At 37.6% G+C, this 11298-nt stretch overlaps 1 protein-coding gene across 1 annotated transcript in view; it reads right to left on the bottom strand.

Moving 5' to 3' along the window:
• Positions 1–2103: 2103 nt before the first annotated feature.
• LOC123233655 (liver carboxylesterase 1-like) overlaps positions 2104–11298 on the bottom strand; it is a 70185-nt gene continuing 60990 nt past the window's right edge. Inside the window, exons 7-11 of the mRNA XM_044659717.1 lie at positions 6933–7073; positions 5674–5754; positions 4359–4506; positions 3468–3599; positions 2104–2327 (exon numbers count right to left, since the gene is read on the bottom strand). Of these exons, the coding sequence (XP_044515652.1) occupies positions 2251–2327; positions 3468–3599; positions 4359–4506; positions 5674–5754; positions 6933–7073 (579 nt within the window). The 3' untranslated portion in view covers positions 2104–2250. The remainder of the gene's footprint in view (positions 2328–3467; positions 3600–4358; positions 4507–5673; positions 5755–6932; positions 7074–11298) is intronic.

The following is an 11298-nucleotide window of genomic DNA, read 5'->3' as shown; positions in this document are numbered from 1 at the left end:
ATTCACCTCTATTACCTCTTTCTTATTTATTTTTTGGTTTGATTTATCTAGATCTGAAAGAGGAATATTTAGATCTCCCACTATTATGGTTTTACTATCTATTTCCTTCTTGAGCTCTACCAGTTTCTCCTTTATGAATTTGGATGCTATGCCACTTGGTGCATACATATTGAGCAGGGTTATTTCCTCATTGCTTATACTGCCTTTAATCAGGATATAATGACCTTCACTGTCTTTTTTAATCATATCTATTTTTACTTTGGCTTTGTCAGAAATCACAATTGCCACTCCTGCCTTCTTTTTCTCATTTGACGCCCAAAAGATTTTGCTCAAGCCCTCAACCTTAAACTTGTGTTCGCCCACCTGCCTCATATGTGTTTCTTGTAGACAACGTATGGTAGGGTTTTGGTTTCTAATCCACTGTGCTATTTGCTTTCGTTTTATGAGTGATTTCATCCCATTCACATTCAGAGTTATACTTTTCACTTGTGCATTCACTGACATTTTCATATCCTCCCCTTTTCCTACTCCTTCTTCTTAAACTATTTCCTTTTAAACCAGTGGTTTGCTTTAAGCCTGTATCCCTTATCCCCTCCCTTGATTAACTTCCCTTTCTACCCCCTCCCTTATTATTCCCCTTTTTTATTTTTAAAGGCCTAATGAATTCCCTCCACCTTCTTATCCCCTCCCTTTTTTGACCTCCCCACTCCCCTGTTCCCCTTGGTTAATCCCTTCTGACCTTGTCAGTCGGGTTAGATAGAGTTTTATATTCCAATGGATAATTTAGCTACTCTTCCCTCTCTGGGTTGATTACACTGAGAGTAAGGTTTAAATATTACCTCTTAATGCTCTCTTCCTCTCCTTCTTATATTAGTATTTGTCCCCTCCCCTTCCCATGCCCTCGTTGTGTGTAATAGAATATCATATTTTTCTTATTCTCTCATGTTTCTCTTGGTGTCCTTTGCTATTCACCCCCCATATCATCTTAGACCCTTTAGTATTCCACCTTCTCCCTATGAATTATTCTTCTGATCACTATAATAGTGAATACTATAATAGTGAATAGATTTCACTACAGAGAATCATACATAGCATTTCTCCACATAGGAATACAGATTATTAGATCTTACTGAGGCCCTTAAAAAGGCAAATTAAAAAATTATATGTTTTCTTTCTTTCCCATCTGTTTCTTATTTACCTTTTCATGTTTCTCTTGATTTTTTGGTTGGATATCAAACTTTCCATTTAGTTCTGGTCTTTTTTGTGCAAATACTTGGAAATCTTGAATTTTGGTAAAACTATGATTTGGCCCAACCATTCTATAAAAACCATTTATAATTATGCAAATAAAGTGATTGAAATAGTGATACTCTATTATATGAAGAACCCATTGCTAGGTATTTGCCTCCAGTAGGTTAATGACAAAACTAAAGGTACTATTTATGCAAAAATGTTTATGTAAGTGGGACAACTGGGTAGCTCAGTGGATTGAGAGCCAGGCCTAGAGACGGGAGGTCCTAGGTTAAATCTGGCCTCAGACACTTCCCAGCTGTGTGACCTTGGGCAAGTCACTTGACCCCCATTTCCTACCCTTACCACTCTTCCACCAAGGAACTAATACACAGAAGTTAAGGGTTTAAAAATATAAAAAAATGTTTATGTAAGACTTTATGTAATAGCAATGATATGGAGGGAGAAAGTTCATGATCCAATGTTGGTTGAAGGATGGTTAAATATGTTATGGTACATGAATTTAATAGAAGAGTACTGAGCTATAAGAAGTAATGAATATGATGAATATACATGTATATGAGAATATGAGATGAATATATGGATATATTAGGGCATACAAATTGATGTAAATGAAGAAAGCAAAACCATGAAAAAATATAGTGTTTAAAAGAAATATAAATGAAAATAATAATAATGTATTATGAAAGTGAATGCTATGACATTATAATGACCAATCTTGGTACCAAAGAAAAGATTTGAGAATGTGACCCCCCTTTCCCTGCTATTGTACTGAGATGGAGAATTATTAGTAGGAATTTGATTATATAGTTTCAGAATATGGTTTATAACTAGGTTAATTTTGCTGAACTGTTTTTCACTTTCTAAAAAATTTTTTTATTAATAGAGAAGATTCTTTAAGATGGGGTAGAAGGAGGAATATATTGGGAAACATAAGTGATATAAAAACAAACAATCAATAAATTAAAAAAAAAGTTTCCTTATTCCCTATTACAAATCTCACCCATTCCGAGCAAAGTTGCCCCAATATTTCATCATCATTCTGCTAAGATGCTTTTCTTCTTCTGAGAAATCATCTGAAAATAAGAATTATTGATATTACGATGTGACTAGAAGTTGTTAATAATGAAAAATGCAAAGTTTATCTGTAGTGCCCATTCTAATTTATTTGCTTTCATATCTTCTTTCCTCCCAAGAGAAGTTTTCTCTTCTAAAATTTCAGAGATCTTTTCAGGGTATTCCTTTCCTAGGTGCTCTTCCTGGACAGCATGCTAAACTTAACATGTTTGATAAATATTGATTATGTGGTAAATAATATTGTACAACTGGTAAAACTCATCTAGTTGAGCCTTGCTCAACTAAATGTCACATGACCTGCTCAAGATCATAATAGCAGATCTGGGAATTGAACCAGATACCAGGACTCAAAATCCACTGTTCTTTCCATTATATCAAGTTCAATCTAGGCATCTAAACCTGGGTTTCTACAATTTTAATATTCTATATGAAAGTCATTCCAGGTACTAATAATGGAAAAGTTAAGTCAAAGGAAACATAAGCTCACATATATTTTTCTGAGTGGGGAATCTGCTATCCTTGGACAGAAAATTGGGGTAAAAGTGTAGAGGTCAACGCTCTAAAATGAGGGATGGCAAACATACATGGCCTTAGAATGAACTTCAAGAGCACTGATGTGTGCTCTGATTTTGAAGGGGAGAGATTCTTTGCTATCCTTATTACCTAACCTGATTATCAGCATCTCCTAAATAAGGGCAACCATGAAAGGGAACCAGACCCCTGAAAAAACTATCTTGACTGCTTCTGGACGAGGATCTCAGAGCTGGAAATGACCTCAGATGTCTTCTAGTCCAAACCATCCAGAATAGAAACACTGTCTACCTCCCTAACAAATCATCATCAAGCTCTGCTTGAAAACTTGATGAAGAACCAAAGATGGTTGTTCTAGTTCCAGTTCTAACTTCAACCTTAGAGAAGTCAATTTACTTTCTATTTGCTCCCCTATAATTTGGATATGATATTAAACCCTTCTTTATACCTCATAGGGGGTGTTGTGAGGACCAAATGAGATAAAAGATAGGAAGGCACTTTGATAAACTAAATAGGATGAATACATTTAAGGGCTAAAAATTATCCTTCAAAAAAAGTCAGTTGGTAATGTTTTTATGAAGCTAATGGAGCAAACCAAAATCTGTTACCTCTTAAAAATGGAGACCCAAACACAAAGAATAAATCATCCCCATGGTCTGCCCTGACCATTGCTGGCTTCAGATTTCCCCAAATACTTGCTGGATGCTGAAATTCATAGAGGTAGGTGCGTGAACCTGCGTCTGAAAGGAAATTAAGTGGTGGAGAATTCTAGGGTCACAAAAAGAACTCCTGGAACACCCTTTGGAAAACTAAATAAAAGGTTTGTACTTTGGGACAAGTCATTTTAAGTAATAGTAAAGCTTTGGTCTGGGGCATAGAATACAAATGGAGTTGTTGACTGAGGTTTATAGAATGACGACTCACACTGAATGAGTTATGTTATTTCTAAGGTTATCTATCCCATGTCAATTCATTAAGAGCCTGAGCCCTGCCTTCCTGATAACAGAATCTTAGAATTGACTATAAACATAGAGTTCATTTTCTTCAGACTTCTACATCCTAAAAAAATCCACTTAGTGTAATCCCAAAACATAGCCATATTGTGGCTGCTTGATAGTGGCAACTTGATTCAGTTTTATTTTGTTTGTTTTTTTTTAACACAACAGGTATAATCATCATACTATCCTTCCCTGGCTGACCAATGTCCTCAGTCTAAGTTGAGCAATGTCCCATTTTCACAATCTATTCTTCTATCCTCCATGATAAACTTTGGGTTCTTATGCTATGAATTTCCATCTAAGAAATATTCAAACAAGGACTTGAACTCAGATTTTCAAATCCCAAAACTCTTTTCATCATATAGACAACTGTCTATTCTTCCTCTGGGTAGGATCTGTCCCAACTAGATCCACAGGAAGCTAATATCTTTGGCTAAAAGCTGTAATATATCTCTTATGCTGTAACATCACCTATCTCCTTCATATTCCTCAGAAACTTACCCCGGTAGTACTGAGCCAAAATGACAGTAGGGATTCCAAATGTCAAGTCTCCTAGCATGTCCAGAAAGAATCTTTTCTTTTTGACAGGATCATCTGTCACTCCAAGATACTCCTGAGTTATTACAGCAGTAAGATTTTGGGGAATTTCCTGAAATGGTCAATGAAGGAAGGAGTGAAAATTGACTGGGAATTCATTTATTTGTAACATTTATCCATCTATCTTTCCATGTATCATTTCACTTATTGGCATTTGGAGAAAGACACCTATTTTAACAATTATTTTGTGCTAGATACCATGCTAGACATTTAATAGTATGCAGAGGTGAAAAATGCAGGTTTCCTACTACAGGATATGGTAGAAAGAGAGGTAAATTTGGAGTCAGATCCTATTGTTGTCACATATGGTCTATTTAGCATCTAAATAGTAAATTTTTTTCTCTAATTCCCTAAATTAGTAACTCAAATTGGTAGAAGAATTTTTTTCATTAAGAGTTCCTAACGACGGGGCAGCTGGGTAGCTCAGTGGAGTGAGAGTCAGGCCTAGAGATGGGAGGTCCTAGGTTCAAACCCGGCCTCAGCCACTTCCCAGCTGTGTGACCCTGGGCAAGTCACTTGACCCCCATTGCCCACCCTTACCAATCTTCCACCTATGAGACAATACACCGAAGTACAAGGGTTTAAAAAAAAAAAGAGTTCCTAATGAAATTACATATTAAAGTCCTATCTCCATCTTGCCCTTCTAGAACCTATAATTTATGAGGGAGTTACAAAAGCAAAACATGAATGTAATGAAGTATATTTTGATAAGTGTCTAAAATAGTATAAACAATATGTTATGGCACTGCTTCCAAGTGGAGAAAAATACTTCCAAATTGAGTGGTAGTTTTGATTAAAGAAAATATGATGGTCACCAAATGTATTCTCATTAGTTTTACCTTACAGATAGAAGGGCCAGACCAAAGGTTTCAGTTTTCTAACCTAAAGAGATAATTGTCAGTTAAACTTACTCTGAGTACTTGGTGTCTGCCCTTGGATGAAAGACATAATAGTGAGGTGGAAACTGTACTGGAATGACCTTCAGGAGGCCTTGACTGAAGTTCCAGCTCTTCCACACTCTAGATATATCTTTGGGAAACATCTTCTCTTTTCTGGGTCTCAGTTTTTCTCCATTTATTACACAAGGGCCTTGAGCTAGATGGACTTTAAGTCCCTTGAGTTCTAATATTCTATGTATTCTAAGGTTTTTTCTACTTTTAGCCATTGACATTTTAAGTTCTCCCCCCAAATTCTATATTCTATATCTTAAATTCCTTACAACAATTGGGTAGGAACTCCATAGAAGTGCGGTTGCTGTCTCTTGGTCCAGTCCATCCCCTGATAGAGGATATCCCATTTCCTGTGCAAAATAAGCGAGTTTCACATCATTAATAGTTGAGAGAAAATAAGTTGCCTGTGTGACAGAAATGAGGGAAATGATTTTGTTTTATCTTCAAATTTGAAGTGACCTTCTCTGACAAGTAAGGTTAATTCAATAGATTGACATGGTTCATGAAACATCCCAGCAATACACATAAGTAGAAATATTAGAAGGAGAAAAATTATTTTTTTAAAATTCCTAAAAGCTTCATTTCTTCCAGAAAGACAGAATTGTGATTACCAGAAGGCTGGTCAATGGGAAATTTCTAGCTTCCTGACAAGCTTTCATAGTAATAAGGCCAAAAGGAGGCCTAACTGGTCTGGAACCAAATTTGATTAGTTTACTAGAATGTTCTGTCCTAGAATGTAGATGCCACTTACAGAAGTAACCTTAAACTATTTACATATGAAAAGCTATCATTTATATTAATATTTCACAAAATTTAGTGCTGAATAGATCCTTAATTTAGTCCAACCAACTCATTTTACAGATAAGGAAAATGAAGTTCAAAGAAAAGTATTAAGTGATTTGCACAAGGACACATCATAATAAGTAGTAGAGCCAGGATTAGAACTTATGTCTGCAGACTTCAAATCCCGTGCTCTTTCCACAGTATCATATGGCTTCTCCATTGGTAGACACAGGAAAGGTTAAAGCCAGGATTTCATACAAAATCTTTCCAATTCTAATAGAAAGGATTCTCAAGAGGGAATAAGGGCATTTCATACCTTATATGTCATAGGATACACTATAAAATAGGAGATCTGGGCTCTAATCTTTGTCCTGGCATTAATACATTATATCAATCTGAAACAATCAATTCACTTTTATGGGCCTTAGTATTCTCATCTTGAAATTGAAAGGTTTAGATTTGATGTCTTCCAGCTGCAAAGTTTTCTAAGATGCTTTGAGTGGGAGAATGCTAAACACCATTTTAAAGACTTTAAAGACATTAAAGACTCAATGACTGCTAAAGCAATTCCTTTGGGAATGGAGTCCTACGCTGGGGGAGAGAAGTGTAGGGTTGTTAACTCAGGATCAGCAGCAGAGAAGAACCAACATGCTGAAGCTTTTTCTAAGCTTTAACCATTGGAAAATTCCTGGTCCTTCAGAGAGGAGAATCACACAAGATTCCAGAAGAAATACAACAATCTCACATTTGGAAGAAACCAGCCAAATTCATCATTGGTGATTCCCATGATATAGGGAATGTCATTAAACTGCTTTTCAGCCAGGAGTTCTTTGGGACTTTTGGGGAAAAATGCTCCATCCACAACTGAAGGTATGAACACAAATTTCTGGAAGAAAAAAAAAAGGTTATGTAGTCTTTTTTTTTTGAAACTAGAATGACTTCTTTTATATGTTCTTTCTCTATTGCACAATCTTATCATCCTTTGGTAAGATCAGCTAGGAAAAGGCCCTGTAGCTTTAGTTTGAATGTCTGAACTGCAATGAAAACTGTGGGATTATATTTATCTTCCCAATGAATTGATTATGAATCAGTTACTATTGGCCTTCTTACAACTTATTTTAGTACAGTGGATTAGAACATTAAAAAAATCAATTTAATTATTGCCTCATCAAATATGTAGAGAAGTATTACTGTATAAAGAGAAGCCCATTATAAAGGTTTATCCTGAGGAAGAATTATTGAAAGATGTGTTCTCTTTTCAAGGCCAAGTTTAAGTGTTACTTTCTCAAGGAGTCTTCCCTCATTATTCAACTTGGATAGATATCTTACTCGTTGAAAATCACTTTGCATTCATATAATCATGAAAAAGTAGTATAGAACATGAAACCAGAAGGCCAAAGTTTACCATAGAATCAATATTTCTAGAAAAATCACTTACCATCTCTAAATCTAAGTTTCTTCATCTAAGTACCATAAGATCATCTTTATAATGTGTATCTCAATCAAAAACATACCTGAGGGGTGGTATCATAGCACACCTACACACATATGTATATATAAAACAAATATATAAATACATATGTATGTAAGTGCACACATATGCATATGTACACACATCACATTATATATTATAGTGCATACACAATATATAAGTACATGAGTAGATATGCATATACATATACACAGACACAGACATATACACACATATCATCTTAGATTCACTTGACCCAAAAGCATTAACTGAATTTTACTTGTTTGGTTTATTTATCCAGTCAAAAAGTTTCAAAATCTTAGAATGGTGTCAGAAGACATTTATTCGAACCTAGACCTGAACTAAAATTCCCCCTATAATATTCCTTCTTAGGCAACATATTGCATTCTAATACCCCTAATTATTAAGGTTTTAAAATATACATATTAATCCTCTATAATTTCTACCCACTGCTCCTTGATATGGTCTATAATAGTGACGGCAAACCTATGATACTTGTGCCAAAAAGAGCATGCCAGCACTTGCCTACCAGATTTTATTTCTAGAAAAGCAGAGATACTTAGGGCAGATTTGTTCCCTTCCCCCTCTCCATGCACCTGAGGACATTCCTCACTTCCCCTTCCCCTCTGTCCAGCAGCCCAATGGGAGTGCTTCCTCCCTACCCTGTCTGGGGTAAGGCACTGGGGCAGGGAAGACTCACATGCTGTGTGAGTGTATAGCACAGATGGAAACCTGTTGAGTCTGTGGTGAATGTGATTTCCATGGTGGGTTTGGAGAGGAGCTAGGTTTGAGAGGGGCATAACTCACTGTGTGGCACATAGCTAGATGGGAGCAGAGCTGGAGGGAAGCTAAGTACTGGAGCCACTGTCCTCCCCTTCTCCAGATGCAACTCTTATCACCTGCCCCTCTGCCCTGCAGTCCAATGGGAGAGCTTTCACCCTCCCCTATCTGGGGTAGTGAGGAAAGCTGTGGGGAAAAGAAGAGGGGCAGGATGTGGCACTCAGTCTGGGGGTTGGGGTTGGGGTGGGGCCTGGCATTCCATCTCTAAAAGATTCTCCAACACTGAATCAAACTGAAAAAATCAAATTTCTCTCCTACATGACAACCCTTTATCTACTTGAACAAAATAATTATGTCCTTTCTGTGTCTTCCCTTCTCAAAAAGCTCTGCAAACTAGACCCTTTAGTATAGGTCACGTATATAGTCTTTCTTTGGCCTAACTATTTCATAAAGCAGTGGTTCCCAAACTTTTTTGGCCTACCACCCCCTTTCCAGAAAAAATATTACTTAGCCCCCTGGAAATTATTATTTTTTATTTTAATAGCAATTAATAGAAAAGATAAATGCACCTGTGGCCATCACCGCTCCCCCTCCATTGCTGCAGCACCCAGAAGGGGGTGGTGGTGCCCACTTTGGGAATCACTGCCATAAAGCAATACATAAGGGACTAAGTTCATTGCCCCAAATCATGTGGAATAGAAGGAATTTTAGGATGACATTGAATAAAAGATGGGGTCTTGGTGTCTTTTACATATGCCAACCTACTGAAAAAGAGAAAAACTTTGAGGTAAAGGGAATAAGAAACTAGGATTAGAGAGAACCTTAATTATTACTGAAATGAGTAGAAGAGGCTTGGAATTTCAAAAAGGCCAGTCCATCCACCCCAGATATTTTCCACTTAATAATTAGCTCAAACTAAAAGTCTCTCATAGCAATTGTAGTTGTTTTCATACAGTATATAATGGATGGTAGAGTTTGATGGAAATAGTCTTTTAACTGCCAGGAGCCTTGGTCTCATCTTTAAAAAGTCTTATAGGGTTTCATTTACCAAAAGAAAATGCTTTTCTAGTCTGGAATTATTTTTCCCCTCAAGGTGTCTGCCATGATTAAAAAAAAAAAAAGTTTGCTTTCAGCATCTTCATATATGGGACTATTTGACTTAGAGATTTTAGGATGGTAAGAAAGAAAAAGTCATATAAAGTCACATTAGAGTTTCTTACCCTGATATCTGTGAACTTTTGTTTGTTATATTTTGATAACTGATTTTCAATAAAATTGGTTTCTATTTATTGTAGGTATTAAAATTTATTATTTTAAATTTTAAAACATTTAAATCCCTTCTCACAATCAAACAGGTCCATCACTGACACACAGAAACATACAAAAATGTTAAGAAACCCTGATCTCAAAAAAGCATACATCCAGGTTAAGATGGCGGCAGAGTAAGGAGCAGCTGCTTGATCTCTCCTGACCGAAGCATACAGGACCCCTCAAGGGGAAATAAAAACGAGTCCAGAAGAACGAAGGAACCCCACAACAGGGCGCAGCATTGAAGGGGTGAAACAGCTCTCACTAAAACGTGAGAGGAAGAAGCCCCTCCCCCACCCCCACACCACACACCTCGCACAACGCCAATGCACAAGTGTGAAAACAGGACTGGGGCAACCAGACAATCACTGGCAGCCCCGGGGCTTGTAACTGTGTGCTGCAAGACTAGGGACCCCAAGTGCTGGGGGTGCGCATGGACTTTCCCTGAGCGTCCTTGTGGATAAAGGCACCTCCTCGGCTGGGACAAAGGCCCCTAAAACACAGCCTTTCCCAAGCACTGAAGGCATCGCCTCAGGTGCGAATAAAGATCTCCAGCCCACAGACTTTCACTACCTTCTGCAGGGGGTGAAGGCAGTGCCCTAAGAGCATCTGCATAGGCAAAGGCAGTGCCCTAGGCTTGAATAATGATCTCCAGCCCAGGCTTGGACCTCCAGTGAGGACCCAGTGCAGACCAGAGCGTGGCAGTGGAAGCAGCCCCAAAGACTGCTGAAGGAACCTCGGGCAGAGGGGCAGACTGGGAACTACCAGGAGGCCTGACCCCAAGGACAAGGAGACCAGAGCCCCCTGGAGCTTGCAAGGTGCAGGCAGACTCTGAGTGCAAAGACAAAGCTGAAAAGGGGCGGGGCTAACAATGGCCAGCAATAAGGAAGTCCAGAAGAAAAAGACTATCAAGAGAAATTCTGGAACACTCGACAACTTCTACACAGAGAAAATCCAGACAACAGGAGGGAAAACAAAAATCCAAACCTACCCCAAAAAATGAAAGCTGGTCACAAGCTATGGAAGAGTTTAAAAATGAAATGCTGAGGAAGATGGAAGAAATCTGGCAAGAAAATAACAGCTTAAAAGGCAGAATTTCGCAATTGGAAAGTGAGACAAGTCAACTGAAGACCAAAAATGACCAGATTGAAAAGGAAAACCAAAAAATTATAGCCGAAAACCAAACATTAAAGCCAAAAACCAAAACATTAAAGCCAAAAACCAGTCCTTAAAGGCTAGAATCGAACATTTAGAAACCAATGATCTCTCAAGACAACAAGAACAAATAAAACAAAGTCAAAAGACTGATAAAATAGAAGGAAACATGAAATATCTCAATGGGAGAGTGACAGACCAAGAAAACCGTTCTAGAAGAGACAACTAGAGAATCATTGGTCTTCCAGGAAAGGCAGAAATTAATAGAAACTTGGACTCCATACTTAAAGAAATTATTCAGCAAAATTGCCCTGAAGTTCTACAACAAGAGGGCAATATAGACATTGAAAGGATCCATAGATCACCCTCTACACTG

The sequence above is a fragment of the Gracilinanus agilis genome, chromosome 2, assembly GCF_016433145.1.
Source record: "Gracilinanus agilis isolate LMUSP501 chromosome 2, AgileGrace, whole genome shotgun sequence".
NCBI lineage: Eukaryota > Metazoa > Chordata > Mammalia > Didelphimorphia > Didelphidae > Gracilinanus > Gracilinanus agilis.
Note: the sequence above shows the minus strand (reverse complement) of the source record. Positions and strands in the feature narration are given on the sequence as shown.